The 24374-nt window shown below is 40.1% G+C and overlaps 1 protein-coding gene across 4 annotated transcripts in view; it reads right to left on the bottom strand.

Moving 5' to 3' along the window:
* Positions 1-24374, bottom strand: part of nbeal1 (neurobeachin-like 1) — a 273495-nt gene that overhangs the window by 127657 nt on the left and 121464 nt on the right. For all 4 annotated transcript variants that reach the window (XM_072261344.1, XM_072261343.1, XM_072261342.1 and 1 more), the window contains 9 exons: positions 22288-22371; positions 21649-21747; positions 19417-19997; positions 12793-12925; positions 10569-10688; positions 8210-8513; positions 7161-7246; positions 5497-5586; positions 4925-5102 (listed from right to left, as the gene is read on the bottom strand). In XM_072261344.1, coding sequence (XP_072117445.1) covers positions 4925-5102; positions 5497-5586; positions 7161-7246; positions 8210-8513; positions 10569-10688; positions 12793-12925; positions 19417-19997; positions 21649-21747; positions 22288-22371 — 1675 coding nt within the window. The remainder of the gene's footprint in view (positions 1-4924; positions 5103-5496; positions 5587-7160; positions 7247-8209; positions 8514-10568; positions 10689-12792; positions 12926-19416; positions 19998-21648; positions 21748-22287; positions 22372-24374) is intronic.

Genomic DNA, 24374 nt, shown 5'->3' on the forward strand with positions numbered 1-24374 from the left:
GGGAAAGGAGGCTGACTGGAAGGTGATAGATGAAGCTAGGTGGGTGGGAAAGGTCGAGGGCTGGAAAAGAAGGAATCTGATACAAGAGATAGATAACAGGAGAAAGGGAAGGAGGAGGGGATCCAGTGGGAAGTAATAAGCAGGTAAGTAAAAGTAAAAGGTCAGAGTGGGGAATGAGGTTGGTGGGAGGGAAAAAATCTGAATAAACAAAGTAAAACCAAACCCTCCTAGAGGTTGCTGAAGGCAATTGTAACAAACTGCATTTTCAGGAGATGATTAAGAACTCCTTTGAAATCAACTGTTAAAATATCTTTCCTCAAAATCATGGAAAATGCCAGAATAAGCAGCAAATTAATTCCAAATTCAAGAGTAAATTATATTTTCAAATTAATAATTAGAAATAATATTTCAATTATTTTGTGAGGAGGGTTCTTTTAGACTTGGAACTAGAAAAGCGTTTTGGTATCCTTGTATTAAACAAAATATATCAAAATGCTGTAAACACCACACTTTTTGAACACTGATTTATATTCCAGATGTGTTCTCCTACAATCTATGCAGCAAGCTAAGCAGGTGGAATAGACAGACATTAAACAAACAACAAAACACCTTTATGAATTTGAAATTTCTCCAAGAATGAATCTGGAATATTTAAAAACTAATAAACCTTTGTCAACACATACAAAATTCTGGGGGAACTCAGCAGGCCAGGCAACATCTATGGAAAAGAGTGCAGTCAACGTTTCAGGCTGAGACCCTTCATCAGGACTCATGAAGGGTCACGGCCTGAAAACGTCGACTGTATTCCTCTCCATAGATGCTGCCTGGCCTGCTGAGTTTCCCCTGGTACTTTGTGTGTGTTGCTTGGATTTTCAGCATCTACAGATTTTCTCTTGCTTGAAATCTTTGTCAAAGACATTCTTCCCTTAATCAGTGCCTATTCAAGACATTAATCAAAAGGGACTATGTTGATGGAAAATTATTACTACAATAGAATCAAGGCTAAGTAGAATAGCCAATATAAGAAAAAAATAGCAAGATAACATGAAAGAAAAATCTTTCTTTAGAAATCAGAACAGGGCGATTTTTGATGACACAAAATAATCAACTGATCAAATATAATATAGAGTGATTAGAAGATGATGTGAGAATTACAATCAGTGGCCAGCATAATAGGTGCCTCCTGTATCTAATAAAGTGGCAACTGGGTGTACGTTTGTGGTTTTCTCCTGCTGTTGCCCATCCACTTCAAGGTTCAACATGTTATGCATTAAAAAAGGTCTTTTTTAGTCCATTGTTAGTCAGGATGGAATGCTCCTGTTGTCAGATATGAGAATTCAGGATATCTGATGGCTTCTCTGATGACTACATCTCCAGGAAGTGCACGAAACTTCAGCTCCTGACTGACAGGGTCAAGGAGTGGGAGCTGAAGTTGGATGTACTCAGGATCATCTGGGAAGGATGAAGATGTTATAGATGAGACTTTTGAAGAGATGGTCACACCTAGAGTACAGGCTTCAGACAGTAGATGGGTGACCACCAAGAGAAGCAAGGGGATTAAGAAGTCAGTGCCCTATGGCTATTCCCATTCCCCTCAGCAACAAGTATATGGCTTTGGATACTGCTGGGGGAAATGACTCATCACAGCATAGCAGCAATAGCCAGGCTAGTGGCATTGTGGCTAGCTCTGAGGTTTAGCAGAGAAGGGTGAAGACAGACAGTGTGGTGATGATGGCAGACTTGATAATTCAGGGGACAGACAGGAGATTCTCTGGCCACAAAAGAGACACCAAGATGGTGTGTTGCCTTCCACGTGCTAGGGTCCAGGATGTATCAGAGTGGCTGCAGGATATTCTTGGGGGAGGGGAACAGCTAGAGGGCATGTTGCATATTAGCACCAATGACATAGGCAAAACAAAGGGGAAGAGATCCTACGCAATGACTATATAGAGTTAGGGAAGAGGCTGAAGGACCTCCCTGTGCCATGGGCTAGTACAGGTAGGAATAGGATGATAGCACAGATGAATGAGTGGCTCAGATGGAGCACAGGCAAGGTTTCAAGTTCTTGGATCACTGGAACCTGTTCTGGGGAATGGGTGACCTGTACAAGAGGGATGGGTTGCACCTGAACTGGAGGGGAACCAACATCCTGGCCAGGAGGTTTGCTAAAGCTACTTTGGAGGGTTTAAACTAGTTTTGCAGGGGGCTGGGAACCGAAGCACCAGGTCAGTAAGTGAAGGATCAAACAGGAAGGATGCTGTCAGGGAAAGTATTGAAAGGCAAAGTCAAAATAACAGGTATGATGGGTCCGATAGTTTTAAGTGTGTGTATTTGAATGTTAGGAGTATTATGGGGAAAGGTGATGAACTTAAAGCATAGATCAGTACATGGAGCTACGATGTTGTGGCCATTACAGAGACTTGGTTGTGAGGGGGGAAGGAATAGACAACACACAGGTTTTCAAAGTTTTATAAAATACAGAGGAGGAGGAAAAGAGGTGGGGGAGTTGCACTGCTAATCAGGGACAATATCACAGCCGCACTCAGGGGAGACATAATGGAGGGTTCAGACACCGAGTCCATTTCGGTAGAATTCAAGAACAGGACGGGTGCAATCACACTAACGGGATTGTACTAAAGAACACCCCCCCCCCCATTAGCCATTGAGGAACAGATAAGGTTATTGTCATAGGGGATTTCAACTTCCCTAATATAAACTTAGACCTTCTTAGTGCAAGAGGTTTAGATGGGACAGAATTTGTTATGTGTATCCAGGAGAGTTTCTTAAATCAATATGTAGATGGTCCAATGAGAGGAGGGGCTGTACTGGACCTGGTATTGGGTAATGAGCCTGGCTAGGTGACTGACCTTTCAGTGGATGAACAGTTAGGGAACAGTGACCACTAGTCCTTAACTTTCAGGATACCTACAGATAAAGATGGCTATGGTCCTTGTGGGAGAGTCTTAAATTGGAGTAGGGCAAATTATGAGGGCATCAGGCAAAAACTAAGAAGATTTAATTGAGAAAACCTTTTTTCTGGCGTCCACATTAGACATGTGGAGGGTGTTTAAAGATCAATTGCACAGAGTACAGGAAAGCTATGTTCCTGTTAGAAGGGAGGACAGGGATAGAAAGACAAGAGATGTCCAGAGAGGTGATGAATTTTGTCAAGAAAAAGGAAAAGTATGTAAAATTTCAGAAGTTAGGATCAAATGGAGTACATAAGGACTATAAAAAAGCCAGAAAAGAATTGAAGAAGGGAATTATGAAGCCAAGAGGGGTCATGTAAAGTCCTCGGCAAGTAGGATTAAGGTGAATCCCAAGGCATTCTTTATATACATCAAGAGCAAGAGGATAACTAGTGAGAAGGTCGGACCACTCAAAGATAAAGAGGGGAACACTTGCTTGGATGCGGAGAATGTGAATGAGGTACTTAATGAGTACTTCGCTTCAGTATTTACCAAGAAAAAGGATATGGAAGAGCAGGAGATCAGTGCTGAGTGTATAAATATGTTAGGGCGTTTAGAGGTCAAGGAGGAAGTGTCGGGTCTCCTAATGAGTATTAAGGTGGATAAGTCCCCAAGACCTGATGGAATTTACCCCTGGTTATTGAGGGAGGCAAAAGAAGAGATTGTTGGGGCCTTGACCAGTATCTTTATGTCTTCTCTAGGCACAGGCAAGTGGCTAATGTTGTATCTATATTTAAGAAGGGAAAAACCTGGAAACTATAGACTGTTGAGTCTCACTTTGGGTGATGCAACAAGACATTGATCTGAAACACAAGGAACACAGAATGTTTTAAAAATTAAGAAAATTCATGTTTTGGAATGGCCAAGTCAGAGTCCAGACCAGAACCCAACTGAGATGCTGTGGCATGACCTGAAGAGGGCTGTTCATGCAAGGTATCCCAGAAATATTGAAGAACTGAAACAGTTTTGTGTGGAGGAATAGTCTAAAATTCCACCTCACCATTGTGCAAGTCTGATCAACAGCTACAGGAAATGTTTGGTGGAGGTTATTGCTGCTAAAGGAGGTTCTAGCCCTCATTAAACACAAGAGTTCACATACTTTTCCAGCCTGGATGATGAATGATTAAACAATGTGTTCAATGAAGACATGAAAAGTATAATCGTGTGTGTGTGTGTGTGTTATTAGTTTAGGCAGATTATGTTTGTCTATTATTGTGACTTAGATGAAGATCAGACCATATTTTATGAGTAATTAATGCTGAAAACCAGGTAATTACAAAGGATTCACAACCTTTCTCTTGCAACTGTACGAAGAATTAGTTTTGGGATTTTTTTTGATTTACTTTTGAGCTGGTTGGCATAACATTGTGGGCCAAAGGACATGTTCCTGTGCTGGATTGTTCTAAGTTCTATGTTCAGAATGCCCTCCTGCATATCACTGTTGCAACACGTGGTTATTGCCTTCCTGTCAGCTTGAACCATTCTGGCCATTCTCCTCTGACCTCTCTCATCAACACCCGCTCACTGGATTTTTTTTTTTTTTTTGCACCATTTTCTCTAACTGCTAGACTGTTGTGTCAGAAAATCCCAGGAGAAAAGCAGTTTCTGAGATGCTCAAACCACTTATCTGGCACCAACAATTATTGTATAGTCAAAGTCACTTAGATCACATTTCTTCCCCATTCCGGTGCTTATTCTGAACAACAAGTGAACCTCTTGACCATGTCTGCATACTTCTAGGAATTGAGTTGCTGCTACATGATTGGCTGATTAGATATTTGCATTAACAAGGTGTACAGGTGTACTTAAAGTGGCCACTGAGTGTATCCACAAATAGATATACAGAAGCCAAAATTACACTAGGTAGCAAAATCACATTTATCCATTTCACATGACAAGTTGTAATACTAATCCTATTAAAATACAAGTTCAAAGTGATTATAGTTAAGTCTTACCAGAAGCTCTTGTTGAAGGGACCACTACCCAGTCACCTTCAGAAGGGGAAGGTGCTTCAGGCGTCATTAAATCAGGTGCCACATGGTCAGTTTTCAGGCATCCCTGAATGTTAAGATTGCTCATTTGTTCCAGCAGTGGGAAAAGGACATTGAGACCACCGATGCAATTGATCATATCCTGGCAAGAAGTGAACATGAAGAACTGTTATTGATGCCCTGAGTAACATTGATTTTATACTCAAACTCAAAATGCAAACTCAATTTGAATCCAAATTTCAATATATTATCTACATTGGCAGTGCAGCACACTTGCACCTACACGAACAGCGTTAAATCTAGTTCCTTTAGTACGGGAAAATCTTCAAAATGTAATTCAAGTTCTACTGTAATCACCAAATCCATGCCGAATTTCCCATGCACTAGTGAGCATCTATAATCCCCAGAATTAAAATGCAAAATGAATGGAATCTTTAGATAAAGCATTTATGGAATGTGTAATTATTCAATACAATATCCTTATTCTGGTGACAATTCCTGAAAAATTAAAATCAATGCTCCATTCATGTAAATACCTTAATATCCCAGTTGACAACTTTATGCCCAGTCAGTCTCCCATGAAAGAGATTTGGTGACAAATCAAGGCAGATAGGACTTTTGCATGCCTGTAAAAATGCAGAAAATCCAACAGTAATAGCATTTGGATTTTGAACATCATGCATCAAAATAATCTTACAGCTTTTACAATCCAAGGAAACTGAATATTTAGTTTTATGCCTCGTGTAAATATATCTACATGACACATATGTACTACGACACACCATACCAATTTGGACAAAGATTGCTGCTCCTTCATTATTCCTGTCTATCCGTATTATGCAGGTATTAGATACAGGATTAGACTATTTGACCCATGGTGCTTGCTCCGTCATTCCATTTCTACCTCACCCCACTTACCCATTCTCTTGATTCCCTCAATATATTGAATATATTCAGCAAGTGAACTGAAACTTCCTTCTTGAGTAAAGTGTCCCAAAAATAGAGAGTTCAGAGCTGAGAAATTTTTACTAAATATTACAAGCTTTTCCATTTGGCCTAACTGATTCTTAATTTCTCCAGTTAGATCATTCATCCTGATGGGATGTTATGCTTTGAAAGAGATATATTTAGAGTCATCCAGTCTTTCAGCATCAAAACTAGTTCATGCTGACCAAGATTCCCATCTAAGCTAGTCCCAATGCCTGTGCCTGACCCTTCTACCCCTCAACCTTTCTTATTCATACACTATTATTTATAATCCCCAAAATCAAAGCACATTCCAAATGCATTTTAAATGTTGTTAATGTACCTGTTTCAACCACTTACCCTGTCAACTCGCTTCATAGACTGATCACTCTCTGGATAACAAAGTTGTCCCTCAAGTTCCTATTAAATCTCTCTTTGCACCTTAAACCTATGCCCTCTAGTTCTTGATTCCCAAACCGTGGGAAGAGATTGTGTGCACTCACCCTCTCTATGTCCCTCATGATTTCATGCACATCTATAGGATGTCCCCTCATTCTCCTAAGCTCCAATAAAAAAGCCCTAACTTGCTCCACATTACTCCATTACTTAGTCCATTGAGTACCGGCAACATCCTCTGCACTCTTTCCAGTTTAATGGCATATTTCCTATAGAAAGGTAATCAAAACTGAACACAATATTCTAGGTGTGGCCTTACCAACATCTCATACAACTGCAAAACAACAGCCCAATTTCTCTGCTCACTGCCTTGACTGATGAAGACTAGTGGGCCAAAAGCTTTCTTTACTATCTTGTCGACCTGTGACACCATTTGTTGTAAGTAGGACAGTAGCAATTCAAGGATATCTGCTACCTCTCTCTCATGGGCAAGTAGAAAAGGGCTACTTGCACCCATTAATCCAAGACTGAATCTTCAAATTCCATCTCCAATTGGAAACCCAATGAATTATCTTTGATGGAACAGCAGTAACTACACCAACACCTCCTAGACTAGGCATGTCCCAATTCTTCCTTATAATCAGACATCAACTCAAAACCTTTTTTCAAGTGGTGAAGCCTTCCATAATGCAAAGCATCTTGTCAATTTAGCGCCTAAGATGTCCAGTTTCTACAAGGGGAATGGTTTCAAGACAGAAAGATGGTGGGTAAATAAAACCTGTAAAAGAAGAACTTTAAAGATCCAAGAATAGGCTCGTAAATTTTACATGTTACTTACTTTTGGTGTGTAATGAAGGAGTAGCTTGCTTGTGAGGTCTGTAAGATCCGACTCCTGAGTTTTCAATGGAGAAATGCAGTTTGGGCCTGTCAACATTAAAAGTTCCGCATGTTGCCAACTGTTAATCTGTTCAGTTATATCCAATATTTGGGAGAAAAGCTGCTGCCATCAGTTTAAGTACAATGTAATATTATCAAGCCAAGGTTCATTCATACAGTTGCCATGACCAACAAATATATTACATCATATTGATGTCAGTATCAACACAAAGGCTGGAGTGATATATGCATTTATTACTGTAATGATTCAAGTGACATATTGTGATGTGCCTTAAATTTAAGATCAGAAAACAAAGATATCACAAATCAAGTTCAGAGTGAGAATCAGTAAACATCACCTGGTATGCCAAATGGTACTAAGACAGTATATAGAACCCTAGGTTTACATACATAGCTTAGAAAGTAAATTAGGGCAAAATGTTATAGAACTTTGGATCAACTCCAGCCATATACCTGAATATAATACCGGACTCAACACGCTTGGAACGATGCGATTGGCTTTGGGGATGATGTGAAAGAGATGCAATAAAATAACACCAAGGATAAAGGACATGAACCTCCCAGAGAAGCTTGGATTTATCTTCTTACAAGATTGAATTATTCAAAACTATGATAGATTCTTTAATGAGAGTCATTTTCTACTGACACAAGGGTCAGTAACCAGAGGATGTGGGTTGAAGATAGTTAACAAAAAGACCAGGGGATAGCAATGAAGGGGGAAGTTTTTTTTTAACAATGTAAATTGTTTGTACCTGAAAGGAAAGTGGAAGCAAATTTAACTGCAACTTTCTAAAAGAAAAGAGTACGGAACTGGTGCTAATTGATAACAGCTCTCTCAAAGAGGGGGTAGAAGCACATTGGGAAAATTGTCCTTCGTTACTCAATTTATTTTAGTGAAAAGGGTCATCTCAAAAATTGCAAAAAGGAACTCTAGATGCAATACTAATGAGGTGGCCACATATTGGGATGAGCTGGAAAGCTGTTGCTCACCTGCAAAATAGAGAGCCTTCACTTGAGAGGGTTGTAGTGCATCGTGGAAGACTAGAACAGAACCAAGCTGACCTTCCAGTGAAGTCGGGGAACCCCACTCACTATCTTGAGTTCCTGCTGAAATGAGTTTCGTCACCGATTCTGGTTTGCCCAGGAGTCCGCTCCAGTTTGGAGGTGAAAGAATTGAGCTGAATGATGCCCGTCCGGAAGGGATAGGCAATGAGAATGGAGGATCCGGGATTTGTGATGGAGGTGGCGTAGTGGTCCGTTGACCAGCTGATCCAATACAGCATGATGTAAAAGGCTTAATTTGGGAGAAAACATTTAACAAGTTTCAGCACTAACACAATTTGACATGAATAGGAGAAAGCATAAAAGGTGTGACTTTAACTGGACAAGACTATAAGTATAAATAACTATAGTAGTTTCACTGTTTAGTAAATTACTGAACCTCCTTGCAATCACCGGCACAGCAGCTGCCATATGGAGACTTCTTGCAAAAACCACATTCAAGCCTCATGATGTAGAGTTCAAAAAATTCTAATTTCCATCTGTTGCCATCTCCAACAGGATCCCACCACAAGCACATCTTTCCCTCCCCTCCCACTTTCTGCAGAGATCGCTCCCTAACTGACTCTCTTGTCCTCACCTACCACTCCACCAGCCTCCATGTCCAGCACATAACTCTCTGAAACTTCTGCCACTTCCAACTGGATCCCACCACCAAACACATCTTTCCCTCCCCCCTACTTACTGCTTTCCACAGGGATTGCTCCCTACGCCACTCCCTTGCCCATTCGTCCATCTTCCCTAATCTCCCTCCTGGCACTTACTCTTGCAAATGGAATAAGTACCATACTTGCCCCTACACCTTCTCTCTCACTACCATTCAGAGCCCCAAACAGTCCTTCCAGGTGAGGAATCACTTTACTTGTGAGTCTGTTGGGGTCATATACTGTGTTCGGTACTCCCAGTGTGGTCTCCTGTATATCAGTGAGACTTAGTGTAGATTGGGAGACCACTTCGCTGAGCACCTACGCTCTGTCTGCCAGAAAAAGCGAAATCTCCTGGTGGCCACCCATTTCAATTCTACTTCCATTTCCACTCCGATGTGCCAACCCATGGCCTCCTCTACTGTCGTGCTGAGGCCACACTCAGGTTGAAGGAGCAACACCTTATGTTTTGTTTGGATAGCCTCCAACCTGATGGCATAAACATTGATTTCTTGAACTTCCAGTAATTTCCCCCCATCATCTCCTTCACCATTCCCATTTTCCTCTCTCTCTTTAACTCCTTACCTGCCCATCACCTCCCTCTGGCGCTCCTCCCTGTTCTCTTTCTTCCATGGCCTTGTGTCCTCTCCTATCAGATACCCCCTTCTCCAGTCCTTTATCTCTTTCACCCATCAGTTTCCTAGCTCTTTACTTCACCAATCCCCTTCTCCTGGTTTCACCTACCACCTTGTACTTCTTCCTCCCCTACCCCGACCTTCTTGCTCTAACTTCTCGTCTTTTTTTTCCAGTCCTGCTGAAGGGTCTCAGCCTGAAATGTCGATTGTTTACTCTTTTCCACAGATGCTGCCTGGTCTGCTGAGTTCCTCCAGCATCTTGTGTGTATTGCTTAATTTCTAGATGCACTAGGGTTAGCCACTCAGTTGATTACATCCCAATTGTTTGACCTCTCTTTTGAAGCTGACAACACTAGTGGAACATCAAGGGACTGCTACAGTGATAGAGATGGTGTATTTTCAACAATGACATCTACCAAAGATTTACCATATTTCCTAAATTAGAACAAAAGTGTTAGCTCTAAAGAATAATGGGATAACAACAGATCAGGAAAAGTGCCACATTGCTTTTTTTTTCCCATCTGAGTGATACAGATTTTAAATAATGCAAAATATAACATTACTATTTAGATGTGTGGTTAAGTTAGGAGTTTTATTATTGTGGATCAGAAATTCAAGCTGCTGACAAGTAACCTCTCAAGGAATAGACCAACGTGGCTTACTGGACATTAAGTGACCACTCTCGTGCCAACAATTTATAAACAATAATGATAGAATATCTGTGGCAAAACCTGTTCTCAGCAGACTTGTTGTTCTGACTTTGGTCAAACTGTTTGCGTTATTGTAGTTCCTCTAAATCCTGTTTCCTGCTCTCTACTGCATACCTTGTACAGCTTCCAGCTCAGTGTATACTCTTGACAGTCACCATGAGAAATCCCCTCAGTTCTCAGTGGTCTAAGCATTGAAAAGCCTACATAAACACTCTCTTAAGTATAATACTGGGATGCATTAGGGTTAATAATTATAGAACTAAAAGGAAAACAGACTAATTATTGGATAAAAGAACATTACCTCATTCATAGTGGGAAATTTGAGAGGCGCAGTGAGTTTCTGCTGACCATTGACGTAGATGTACACCAGACTCTGACCAAAGGGTCGCTTCGCTGGGAAATGTACCACAGCTATACTATGCTGTTAACAAAAATAATCACAGGTTAGTATTGCAAATTCAAGTATTGTTTGAGTTGCAACGCTCACAAAGGGCTTTGTCCACGTTCAGTTGCTTTGATGTATTCAAATCCACTTTAAGTTGCAGGCATATGAATGGGTAGTTTGTTTCTAGATATCCCTGAATGCTGATTTGGGGTATGTGAAATCTGACAACATCTGCTCAAATTTTCCTGCCACTGACTGGAAGGTGCCATTCTTGCCCGGGCTTTGGTTGCCAATGGTTCCTTCACGTACAGGACTTCCTGCATCCTTGCAAAAGGAAACTTGGCTGGTCCTATAATGCACAGGCAGTGACATATTATTTGAAATATTGCCAATAGAGGCATATGACAAGAGAGGGATGGGCAGGGTCAGAAATACCTAAACCAGCTCAAACAGCATGGAAGTACTGTTCAACAATGTGACCGTGACAGCTACAACAGATTTACATTACGTGGTAACAGGATTACATGTGCAGCAAGATGATGGCTGCATATCGGCTGCAGGACAAGTCAGGTATTTTAACTGCTATTAGTATCAATCTGGCTTTATCAAATTGAGGAGTGAAAACCAGTTTAAGATGGTACTGGTGAAGCACAGCGACAACTTGCTGGCAGCAAAAACAACTATTAACTACTTTATTAATCACACATTTTAATCGGAAACAATTACTGCATTCAATAGTCTGCAACTTCTCGATTGAAGTTGAGCTTTTGAACTGTCTGTATAACTTGGCAGTGAAATCTCGAAGGTGCAGGATGGTGGTAGCATGGCCCAGGCCCGAGAGCGAGGGACAAGCAGAGGTTTGACCGACTTAAGCACCAGATCTAATTGGAAAGGTCGTATTGAGCCAACTTGAGGCAGTGGGTCTGAGGCTCAAGAGCATATTGAAGCAGCAGGGCCCGGGTCCGCAAATGAGGATCACCAACCCCCTGTCTGGTCAATTTAAGCGCTGGACCAGATTGAACAGGTCAGAGTGTTGGGGCCGGAGGCAAGGGACAGGCCAGTGTTCACCTCACTGCTTTGTGAAGTTTACTTGTCTCTGTGCTAAACTGAGGCTTTGGTCTGCAACGAACGGGCTCTTAGTTCATTGATGACTAGCTTTCTGGTTGTGGACTCACTTTCATGAATTTCAGTTCTGAATATTATTTGCTTACTTTTATTATTGCACTTTTTTTCCTTGGGTCACATTGGGTGTTCAACTTTCTATTGGGTTTCTTTGCTTTGTAGCTACCTGTAAGGAGGTGAATCTCAAGGTTGCATATTGTATTCATACTTTGATAATAAATGTACTTTGACTTTGAAAACATACACTTGCAATTCACACTACTCTAATAATCATGCTCACATTGCCAACTGAGGTTACTTTTCTCACTCCCCCCCCCCCATTAGCAGTGACACCCACCCCAATGTCAGGGCCAAAGGGTCTTGGGAAGGATGGGTAAAGCCTGGTGATGCACCTCATAAGCCAAGGAAATGTCTCCGTCAGGCCACTGTCAAATCACAGTCAGGTCAGTGATTTTGTCAATGACAACACTGCACAAGAGATATTTACTGACGCAAGGACTGAGAGGTACCTCCAGTCCATTGAGCTCTGTGGATGGTTCAGCAGCAGATCCTATAGGAAAATAATGCCAGGCAAGTCAGATGATTGGTGGTCAATGCAGGCGAGTAGCTGGGTGAACAATAGTTACTTCTATTGGTAATGGCACCTTCAGAGGCACTTACTAATAATCCTTGCCCTCAACCTGCCTCGTATTCTTGGACTATAATGCTAGCAAACCTACTTGGGCTAAAATATGGGTGAAACAGAACAGAAGATTAGAATCTGTGGTCTCATATTTCATAAACCATCTTGAAGCTTTAATGAAAATATGCACTGCTAAGCCAGAAGCTAAAAATAGCAGGTGCTGGAAATCTTAACAATACACAACCAAAAGTTTTATCATTTGAAACTGACTATAAATCACAGGGGTTTGGCTGATTATATGAAAATTTTAATCTAAAAATGTGAGGCAATGGAGATAATTGAGGTCAATGTAACAAAATAATTACTAACAGTAAGTCTTTCAATCCTTGTTCTTACCCAGAGAGAGTCACAGAAGCAGTGGTCAGGCAGCATTACTGTCATGTATTCTTTCTTTGTACAGACTGCTACGACCAACCCTCCTGAGGACGTCAGAAATGCTTCAAACCCTGTCCCACTAGCTGTGAAAAAACTAAAACATGTGCAGTGTAAAGCAATGTCTTTCCAGCTTACTGGTGCAAAAGTTCCACTATGCCATTTAATTTCAGAAAAATAATAAGCATTATATGCAATTTTATACATTGTCATACTGTACATAAATTCACAAATTGGCATTAATCAAAAATCTTTGGGGGTTTAACCCACACTCACATGATGTCTTCTACCAAATTTGGCTCAAGATGTATTAAAACCACAGTATCTGATAATGTTGATCAGATGTTGGAATGGTCAATCTAACCCACAATTTCAGTGCAAGGCTTTCCAGTAACATTAACATACACAGTTGTGGAATTACTTCAAGTATCTGAACCCAGTAGTGTACGGTGGGAGGAGGAAGGAAAGGAGAGCCCCACATTTCAGGTGCTAACATGTTTCGAATATTAAACACCTGAAGGGGTGGAATTCTGTAATAAAAATCAGATGTTGAGTATTTACACCAAGTCAGGCAGCATTAGAAGCAGCAGCAGCAAAACTCTATCATGAGTTTTCTGGCCCCTGTGAGTATGCCCTGGGCATATTGAAGTCAGGGAACTGATCAATGCATTGAATTCTTCATTGATGCTACCTGACCTGCTGAGCATTTCAGTTTCTAACAAACTTGACTGGCAATTCACTGGAGAATCAAGACTGAGAGTCAAGTCATTCATATTTTTTCCAGGTTGGGTGAGAATAGTGAACAGATAACAGATATTGAAACTTATTTTAAATCTATTTGGCTAATTTCAAAGATGTGCCACTCTGACAACTTTAATTACTCCAGTAATAGAGGTAAAGTTAATGTTTTTTTATTCACTTTATTAGTAGTTGCATAGGCCACTGGTAGGGCTGCTCTTGGACCCGCTGACTATTACCTCAGTCATTGCACTGTAAACACTTTTTATAAAGCTGCTTACCGTGTAAATACATGATTGTATTTATCTGCAATTCAGCCCATATTCGTTCTTTAACCTCTACATTTATTTTTTATAAAATCCTTTATTCTTATGTTGAATGTTGTTGTTTGTTGCATGTCACATCAATACATTACAGCACAACAAATTCCAAATACACCTGAATGTATATAGTGACCCTTGATCCTTGACTATTGTGTTCGGGTTTGGTCACCCTGCTCTAGGAAAGATGTTATTAAACTGGAAAGAGTGCAGGAAAAATTTACAATGATACTGTTAGAACATGAATTGAATTGACTTTATTACTTACATCCTTCGCATACAGGAAGAGTAAAAATTTTATTTTATGTCTCCATCTAAATGTGCAATGTATAGTAATTTACAATAAATAAGATGTACAACAGAACAGTCAATATAGCATAGAAATACAGTTGTGTCAGCATGAATTAATCAGTCTGATGGCCTGGTGGAAGAAGCTGTCCCAGAGCTTGTTGGTCCTGGCTTTTATGCTGCAGTACCATTTCCTGGATGGTAGCAGCTAGAACAGTTTGTGGTTGGGGTGACTTGGGTCCCCAGTGATCTTTCGGGCCCTTTTTACACACCTGTCTTTGTAAATGTCCTGAATAGTGGGAAGTTCACATCTACAGATGCACTGGGCGTCCGCACCACACTCTGCAAAGTCCTGCGATTGAGGGAAGTACAGTTCCCACAACCAGGCAGTGATGCAGCCAGTCAGGATGTTCTCAATTGTGCCCCTGCAGAAGGTCCTTAAGACCCAAACCAAACTTCTTCAACCGTCTGAGGTGAAAGAGGCGCTGTTGTGCTTTTTTCACCACACAGTCAGTATGTACAGACTATGTGAGATCCTCAGTGATGTTTATGCTGAGGAACTTAAAGCTGTTCACCCTCTCAACCCTAGATCTATTGATGTCAATAGGGGTTAGCCCGTTTCCATTCTTCCAGTAGTCCACAACCAGCTCCTTTGTTTTTGCGACATTGAGGGAGAGATTGTTTCCCTGACACCACTGTATCAGGGTGATGACTTCTTCTCTGTAGGCTGCCTCACTATTATTTGAGATAAGGCCAATCAATGTAGTATCGTCAGCAAATTTAATTAGCAGATTGGAGCTGTGGGTGTTGACACAGTCATGGGTATACAGACAGTACAGGAGGGGGCTTAGGACAGTGCCCTGAGGGGCACCTGTGTTGAGGGTCAGAGAGACACAGGTGAGGGAGCCCACCTGCAGATAAGGGACCCAGTCACAGGGAAATATTGGACAGGCAAAGACTACTCCTTGAAGCATAGGAAACAGAGCTAATCTCCTTAAGAAAATGTTTCGTTTCATCCAAGGCTGCACTGCAGAACTACAAATTGAGCACAGAAATCAACTCCTGATCACAGGGAGTGCAGAGACTGCTTCTGAGAGTGTTCAGTGTACTAAATCCAAAAGAATATTTGCTGCCAAACTTGGCTTACAATATCCCATGTGGAATAAAAGCAAAACCACAGACATACTTCAATGCTGAATCACTGAGCTTCTTATACGGTACTTTTAAATAGTGATTTCAAACTTGCTCCGCTGCCAGACAGCACATTCTGGAGAGATTCAAATCACGAAATCTTAACTCCAATTCAAGATCCCTTTCCTAGGCATGAACAATCAGTGTACAGTGAGAAATTTTTTGATGGTTGTAATTTATCATCTAATAATTATTATAGTGCTTCACAAAGTTTATGCAAGTATCTTCAGGCAACAGATCACATGGAAAATTGTGAACTTTGCAAACTCTGTTGCAGAACCCTATTTACCATAAATAAGACCAAAGGAGATAAATATCTGAATAGAAATCATTCAAGAATTTCAAGGGCAAGCAACTGTTGAGGAGTTGAAGTTGGTAACTTTGACCCTCCTCTGGAATGGATATCCACAGCTTCTCTTCAATTAGCTTGTGACCTGTTATGCAGCTGTGTATACAGAACACATCTTACATTTAACATCAGTTAACTACTGTGTATACAGCACAGAATTTCTCAGTTCAGCAGCAGATAAAACCCATAAACCAACCACAATAAATCCCAGTACTAATAGCATCTGATATGCTAACCACAGCAGACATTTACTAATGACCACAATTTCTAACAGCTTAATACAACATCTATAGAATGATTATCTTAAATCCTAGCTCAGCACCAGGGTCTCCTCTGTTTCCTGTAAAGTAATTCCTAGCTAAATATCTTCCACTTAATTAACACAATACATACCAGCGATCAAGGGGAAAATAATTCACTGTTTGTAAATACACTCAGTGACACTTTATTAGGTCCAGGGATGTGCCTAATAAAGTGGCCACAAGAGTGGAACCTGTTGTGCTCTTCTGCTGCTGTAGCTCATCCACATCGAGGTTCGACATGTTGTGCATTAAGAGATGCACTTCTGCACACCAATGTTATACACATAGTTGTTTGAGTTACAGTCGCCTTCCTGTCAGCTTGAATCAGTATGGCTATTCTTCTCTGCCCTCTCTCATTAACAAGGCATTTTCACACACAGACTTACCGCTCACTGGATTTTTTTCTGTTTTTCACACCATTCTCTGTAAACTCTAGAGACTGGTGTGCATGAATATCCCAAGAGATCAGCAGTTTCTGAGATACTCAAACCAACAATCATTCCATGGTCAAAGACTTCTAAGTAACATTTCTTCCTCATTCTGATGTTTGATCTGAACAACAAATGAACCTCTTGACCATGTCTGCATGCTTTCAAGCATTAAATCACTGCCACATGATTGGCTGAATAGATACTTGCATTAACGAGCAAGTGTACAGGTATACCTAATAAAGTGGCCACTGATTGCAAGAAGAAAGTTATATTCTTGCTCCAAGGACATAGGAAACCTATAGCATTTTTCTAAATAAAAGTCAGATTATACTTAAAGTTCACCACTGTACATAATCACTCACAAAAGCATACAGACTCCCCATTATGATTACAACTTTTTCCCCAAACAAAAGATATAAATATTAATTGAAATCATTTATTTTTAAAACTATTCAACAGAATTCTTCCTGCACTCATTTTAAAACCAAAATAATCTATGAAGCACAAAAGCAAAGAAATACTAAATAAGGGTCAATCGTGGTTAAGTCGGACTTGTTTTCCGAGACAAGGAAGCTTATTAGTTTCTGGAAAAAAAACATGAATTTCTAATGAGCTTTCTTCAGAGGTCACCGCGCAGAATTTTTTTTGTACTACTCATCTTCATGTCCTCATGAATATCGCCAATAAGATGTAAAACAAAGCTACCACAAAAAGAATTGGATAGAAACTTTAGGCTGAGTTCTACATCACGAGACTAAATACATACTGGACAATTAACTTGCAGAACGATCTCCTTTCAAACAAGTTCAAGTTTATTGTCAAATTGAAAGTTGTCCAAGTAGGACAATTTCTCAGCCCTGCTTCTAATCGGATCTCCATGTCCTCAGTCTCTTACATCATTTTATGAAGGCCAAACACAAGCACAAAATGCACAGCAGAGAAATGGGTCTTTTGGCCCAGCTCGTCCATGCCATCCAGAATGTTCTTCTATACTAACCCTATTTACCTGCATTAGGCTTGTATCCCTCAATGTTGTTCCTATTCAAGTACCAGTAGAAATGCATTTTAAATGTTGTAATTGTGTCTGCTTCTACCACCTTCAGTAGCTCATTCCAGAAAATCCCCTCTCCTTTGTGTGCAAAAACCTACCATCTCAGGTCTTTTTAAATTTCACCCCCAACCCCGTGCTCTCTAGTTTCCCCTGTCCTGGAGACTGAATACCTATGCCCCCCAAATTTATAAAACTCTGTAAGGTTCTTCTCAGCTTCCTTCATTGCAGGGAGAATATACCCAGCCTATCCAATATTTTCTTATGAATACAGCTCATAAGAACTGTAATGATTCAATTACTCATAGGCCTTACCAGAATTTGCCTTCCTTATCACTGACTCAACTTACAAGTTAGCCTTTAGGAAATCCTGCACAAGGACTCCCACGTCCCTTTGTACCTCAGATTCCTGAATTTGCTCCTCATTTAGAAAACAGTCTACACCTGTATTTCTTCTGCCAAAGTGCATGACCATACACTTCCCTAAACTGTATTGTATCTGCCACTTCTGTGCCCATTCTTCTATTCTGACTAAGTCCTTCTGCAGGCTCCCTGCTTCCTCAACACTACCTGCCCCTCTACCTCGCTTTGTATTTTCCACAAACTGGACACAAAGACATCAACTCCACCATCCAAATCATTAACAGATAATGTGAAAAGAAGTGGTCCCAACACTAACCCCTGCATGACACACTAGTCACTGGCAATCAACCATAAAAGGCCCCCTTTATTCCCACTCTTTGCCTCCTGCCAATCAGCCAATCTTCTATCCATGCTAGTATCTTTCCTGTAATAATACTATGGGCTCTTAACTTGTTGAGCAGCACCTTGTCAAAGGCCTTTTGAAAATCCAAGTAAATAACATCTGCTAACTTTCCTTTGTCTATCCTCCCTGTTATTTCTTCATAGAATTCCAAGAGATTTGTCAGGCAAGATTTCCCCTTAAGGAAACCATGCTGACCATGGCTTATTTTATCATCTGCTTTCAAGTACCCCAAAACCTTATTCTTAATAATAGATTCCAACATCTTCTCAACCACTGAAGTGAGATTCACTGCCCTATAATTTCCTGTCTTTTGTCTTCCTCCATTCTTAGAGTGACATTTGTAATTTCCCAGTCTTCCAGAACAATTCCAGAATCTAGTGATTCTTGAAAGATCACTACTAATGCCTCCACAATCTCTTCAGCTGCCTTTCTCAGAACCCCGGGGTATAGTCCATCTGGTCCAGGTGATTTATCCACTTTCAGACCTTACAGGTTCTCAACTGAAGCTTTTCAACTGAAGGAAAATTAATTGCTGCTGTCAGAGAACAATGGATCTACTAAAACTTCTGAAGATTAAGATTTTAGTTTTATTGCATAAAATGAATAGATCTACAGACCATACTGTGGCATTTAAATGACTGAATACAACCTGAAATACATTGTTTTCCTTGTTCATCCAGATTAGCTGCAGAGTAAAACAAACTCCACTGAAAGAAACAACATTCTGGAATCAATCCAGATCTTGATCCAGGTTCCAAAAAAAATCAATATTCTGTCAAGTGTGAGTCTATTCCAAACATATTGAATCTGGTTTGATGTTACTTGGTAGCTTCACGCTTTTGACTGTCTCAGCTTGTCAAACAGCCATTTTCTCCAGCTTATGTATTTCTTATAACAAACAAAAGCGTTCAAAGAAAATGGAGAGAAAAATAGTTTTATGGACCTCATGATTCTTTTTCTTAGATTTTCTTCAGTATTGTTCAAAGTTCTAATTTTAAGTTCTTGGAAAAGACAGATATTAAATGTATCTGTCCAAGCTTCCATTTTTTTTTAGCAGCAATTCCTAGGTGGATGACAACTGCACAGTAAAATTTGGAAACAATTTCATCTTGAGTGCAGAGAAAATCAGCAGTATGAACAAATCATTTTTCCTACCTGTACAGCTGTTTCCTCTTGCCTCCTTTCCCGAAGATTTCACTTGCATCTTGCCCCTGATCAAGACACAGCCATGCATAGAAGCTAAAGCCATAACCAGGCCAACGCTGAATAGTGGGCACCATAATCCCTGCCATGCTGTGGGACAGGTTAAAGTACTGTAGTGCATTATCCAATCCCTGCTTCCGGGCTATGCCAAGTATTGCACGTGTCACTGGAACCACATAAGGGTGGGCTTGTTTAGTGTCATCAGTTCTTAACATCCTCAATAACTGCAAGATTTCTCCTGAGCTCAACGACTGGCTGCCTAAAGCACCCAGCAATCCAATCAGATTCTCCGCACATGTATGGTGCAGTCTCGTATGGCAGTTCAAAGTCACGAGAATGTGGCTCACTATGCTGGCATTTACACAGAATGTGCGACTTTGACGATTGATGCAGCATATCCTCTTCAGCCAATCAGAGACAAAGATTTGTAGCTCAAAGGAATCGAGCTCTGGGAGCCACTGGATGAGTAGGAGCAGTGGTTGGACATTACTGATTCCAAGCATTCCAACAGAGGTATGATCACCTTCAACAGCCTGGAAGTACAAGCAGAAAGTTATACAAGTAAGACCAAGAGCAAACAAGTTTCCTTTAAACTCTAAAGATGTGCAGCACAGCTACAAATGTGGGAGTGGCTTGTCCTTTTGTTATATTACCTTCAGAAATCACTGTCACAGAAGATAGGGGGCAACCAACAAATCTATTACAACCAACCTATAATATTCAAAATAAACAGTATCAACATAGTTAAATTAAATGTATTCCCTTCTCTGATAGATGAAAATTGATAGGGCCATAGAGGGATACAGCACTCAAACAGGTTCTTCAGCCCACCAAACCACCGTGAACATCAACCACCCGTTTACACTAATCCTCCATTAAACCCATTTTTTAAGTTCTCACCACAATCTCATCATCTCCCCCCAGGTTCTATCATACACCTACATACTCCAGGCAATTTACAACAACCAATTAAAACCTGCCAATCCACAAGTCTATGGGAAGTGAAGTGAAACCGGAGCACCCAGAGGAAATTTACCTGGAAACTCTGGACAGTGTGACTCTATGACAATACCCAAGTTCAGGGCTGAATCCAAGTCTCTGGTACTATGAGGCAGCAGCTCTATTATGCCACCCAAAGAAACTTTCAAAAGGGATTCAGATTGTTCAGACTGGCCTTTTGATAAAGGGTTCAATGTGATTTCCAGTTATGGATTGTCATAGACACAAGAGACTGCAAATGCTGGAATCTGTAACAACAATTCACTGGAAGAACTCAATGAGTCCAGCAGCACCTGAGAGGGAAAGGAACTGTTAATGTTTTGGGTCAAAACCCTGCATCAGGACTGAGAGAGGAGAGCGGACAGAGGGGGAGCGGCAAGATAGGGGCCAGAGATGATCAATGGACCGAGGAAGGGTGAAGGATGACAGGTAGATTGAGCCAGGTAAGTATAGAGTGGATCGGCCTAGTTGTTAACCTAAACCAATGAACTCATTAGCAATTGAAAAAAATGCAAAGTATCGTAAACCAATTCAAACTTCCTTCATTGATTTTGTAAAGGTATATAGGCTGCTTGGTATCCCCTTTCATTTTATGAGGCAGATATTACTGCATTATTGATTTTTTAAAAATTATTTGGGCCTTTGGCTCACATGTAAGAGACCAAATCTACTCTGTTCTAAACAGGCTTGATATCGAAGGATTATTATCTCAATTCTTGCACTGCATGATTAAAGTGATGCATAATTTCATGCTAAAAGTAACTTCAATATACAAAGCAATCTGAAGAAGGAGAGGGAAGGAGGTGGGTGGGACATGAAGGCTGGTTTCTTTTTCTCCCAAATCCAAACAAGTTTTATCAAATGCAGGTCAAATAATGCACTAGCTTAAATCAAATAGGAGAGGAAAGAGGACTCATTGACTGCACAAACAGTAAGAAATCTACAGAAAAAGGAAAAGGTTTATCATTATCGAATACAGTTACACACAAAAAAATGTAAGGGAGAGCAGAAGTGATCAAGAGGCAGTGAAGCTGAAGACAACATCTTTAGCTAAAACCAATTGCAATAAATGACAATGGCATTGGAAGATAGAGTATTTCAACTAATGATGTTATATGAAATAATTTTTGTACATTAGCCCATGAAATAACAACAAGCCTTCAAAATTAGAGTGTGAAGCCTCACCATGTTCATCAGCTCTTTCAGCAGATCCCGTGATGGCTGGCCCAGGGTCTTCAGAACCTCATACAGTTGTATGTAACCAATACGCTCTTTGAACACTTCCTGGTTTCAGATTTTTAAAAAACAAAGCTCAATACAAAATAATCTATGTTAACTGGAAGTACTTCCCCTGATCTTTTACATTACGGGAAAATAAAAGCCCCCAGCCATATAAAGTCCTTTCCAGAAAGCTCAGGAATGTATGTACTATGCACATCAAATTTCCCAACCTGAGCTGACCTCCAAAGAAAGCTGCATGGAGATCAGGTATTTTCGTGCAAAGGGCAACAGCACGACCTCCTGTCTGTCATGTTAACCTCCAGTCAAGCCATCAATGGAGACAGCAGGCCTCCCAACCCTCTTAAGTGGCCTGATTATGCTCCAAACAACTGAAGATAACTTTCCAGTTCAAAAGCCAAAGTGCTGGAAAATGGGCAGAATTAGCAGAATCATACTGTGCTGTAAAGGTACTACCTTCCTGCGTTATTCTGAAAAAAATTAAATACACCAATTTTGGGAAAAGAGCAAAAGACATTCATTTTTAATTTAAGTCTTTCAAATCTGAGGTTGTTTATATTCCTCTTCAATATCTGCTGCAAGTACCTTGGCAGCTGGGGATTTGTGCATCACTGCGGTCAGAGCTTGGATTGTTGATACGGCAAGGATATCCAGGCGCCCCTGAAAGACCTAGAATATCAATAGATTAATAAACTACTTCTAAAGAGCATTGTAAACAGAGGGAAGAGAAGGAATGTTCATTCACTGGTTCTCCATTCTCAAACTAGGGAAACAAAGGTTAGTATCAAACAACCAAGACTTGGCATCCGAATCTTTCAATCAGCAATTACCTCGCTTAAGTAAACAATTATTACTGTTGTAACATTCAGTAAAATTTATGTCTGAAGGCATTGTTAATGATGGGAGAAATTAAATTAACTGGTGTTCATATTGCTAATCGTTAGGTTTCACGGCTAACAGAGGAAGACCAAAAGAATAAACTTTCAAGATATTTGTTTAAAACAACAAGCATGCAGAGTCCTGTTCCAAAATACTCCTACTTTAGGCTATTTATTTTTGAACCAGTGAAATCTTTTTCTGTGTGGGTGCACAGAGTTGTGCTGCACTGGACCTTTTTGATAAACATCTAACATCAAAACCAACAACAGTTATGTCTTGTGCTGACATTACTGTTTCTGCCAAGCTAGATCATCATACCCCAAGCTAGATCATCAAACCCAAAGTCACAAAAAAATGAAGAGGCAAAAAGATGGAATGCTTGATCATAAAATCAAATGTTCAAACTCACCCATAACAGGTCCAGGGTAATTGTTTAAGTTTAAATTTAGACAGTCTGAATAACAACATTTTAGTATTACATTAATTTTGCTTTTCTCTCTACCATTAAGGATTCTTTCCAATTTTGGAAAAGGAAGGCCTACTCACACATTGAATTTCTTTTACTGATTATCGTTAAGCAATAAATAGACTATAGAAGAAAAAAATTGTTTCTGGTGCTAGTAAGGATGACAAGTCTTGACATTACCCATGACTATACAAGACAAACCTGCAACAAATATCTCCTATAGCAAGAACACTGCGCAGCATGCCACACCCACTCCCATTACTCACATAAAGTTGCGCTGATCAGCTCTGCAACCACAGCCAGTGAAGAATAAATTGCACCTTTATTGTTACAATGGTTTATTTATATTTCTCTATATACCAATTGGTCCAACATGCAGCAGGCTATGTTAAAAATCAAAGGCATGCCCTCACATGATTACAAGAGGCAACTGTTGAGAGGAAATCATAAATCAAGAAAAAGAGGATCTTCTTAATAGATGCACTTTAATTTGGAAATGTGGAATTTTATTCAAAAATTCAAAAATGAATTCTGAAGACTGCAGAAACACAATTATGAAAGTTAAAAATACAGCACTACTTGGTTGCAAAAGACATTTTACAATTCAAAGCCAATCATTTTGGAGCTCCTTTTGGCTGAGGTAGTGCAAAAATCTGTTTGATGACAAGAATTTGACTCCAACCCGCCAACCCACCCCAGCTCACAATGTATCCGAATTAAAAATTTAATTATAAGACAAGCGTACTGAAATTTTCAAAGACAAGATGGATACTGAAATTTAAAATACAGATCAGCTATGAAGAAATAATCAAAAGTAACTTGCAAGGCTAAACGACACTTTTAATCCGATATCACCAAGGTTTCAAGAATGGAGTAGCTGTAATTTTTTAATCATTTGTTTATTGAGATACAAACATCTAACATTTTAGACAATTATTAATTCATCTTTCTATACTACGATCTCCATTGTGAAAGGGAGGAAAATTTGGATGGGTTTAAAAAGATCATGGTATATCTGCCATCATCCATGCAGCTTGCAAAAGTTTGGTGGTAATCCAGTATCGCTGAGTCCAGCCTTATAGGGAGTGAAATTTGGCTTTAGGCAGATCATGAGTTTCAGCATGAAGTCCAATTACGCCCTTCCGAAGCCAGGATGCCAATTTGTTGTGTCCTCACCATCCTCTGCCCACCCTATCATTGTTGATTTCAACCAGCTAATACAATATAGCAAACATTGAACTATGAAATCAATTGGTGTAGTATTAGAGAACATGGTAGGTGTGAAAGAAACAAGAAATCTTACCAATTTTCATCTGGTCTCATTAGT

Source organism: Mobula birostris, chromosome 6, assembly GCF_030028105.1.
Source record: "Mobula birostris isolate sMobBir1 chromosome 6, sMobBir1.hap1, whole genome shotgun sequence".
NCBI classification, from domain to species: Eukaryota; Metazoa; Chordata; class Chondrichthyes; order Myliobatiformes; family Myliobatidae; genus Mobula; species Mobula birostris.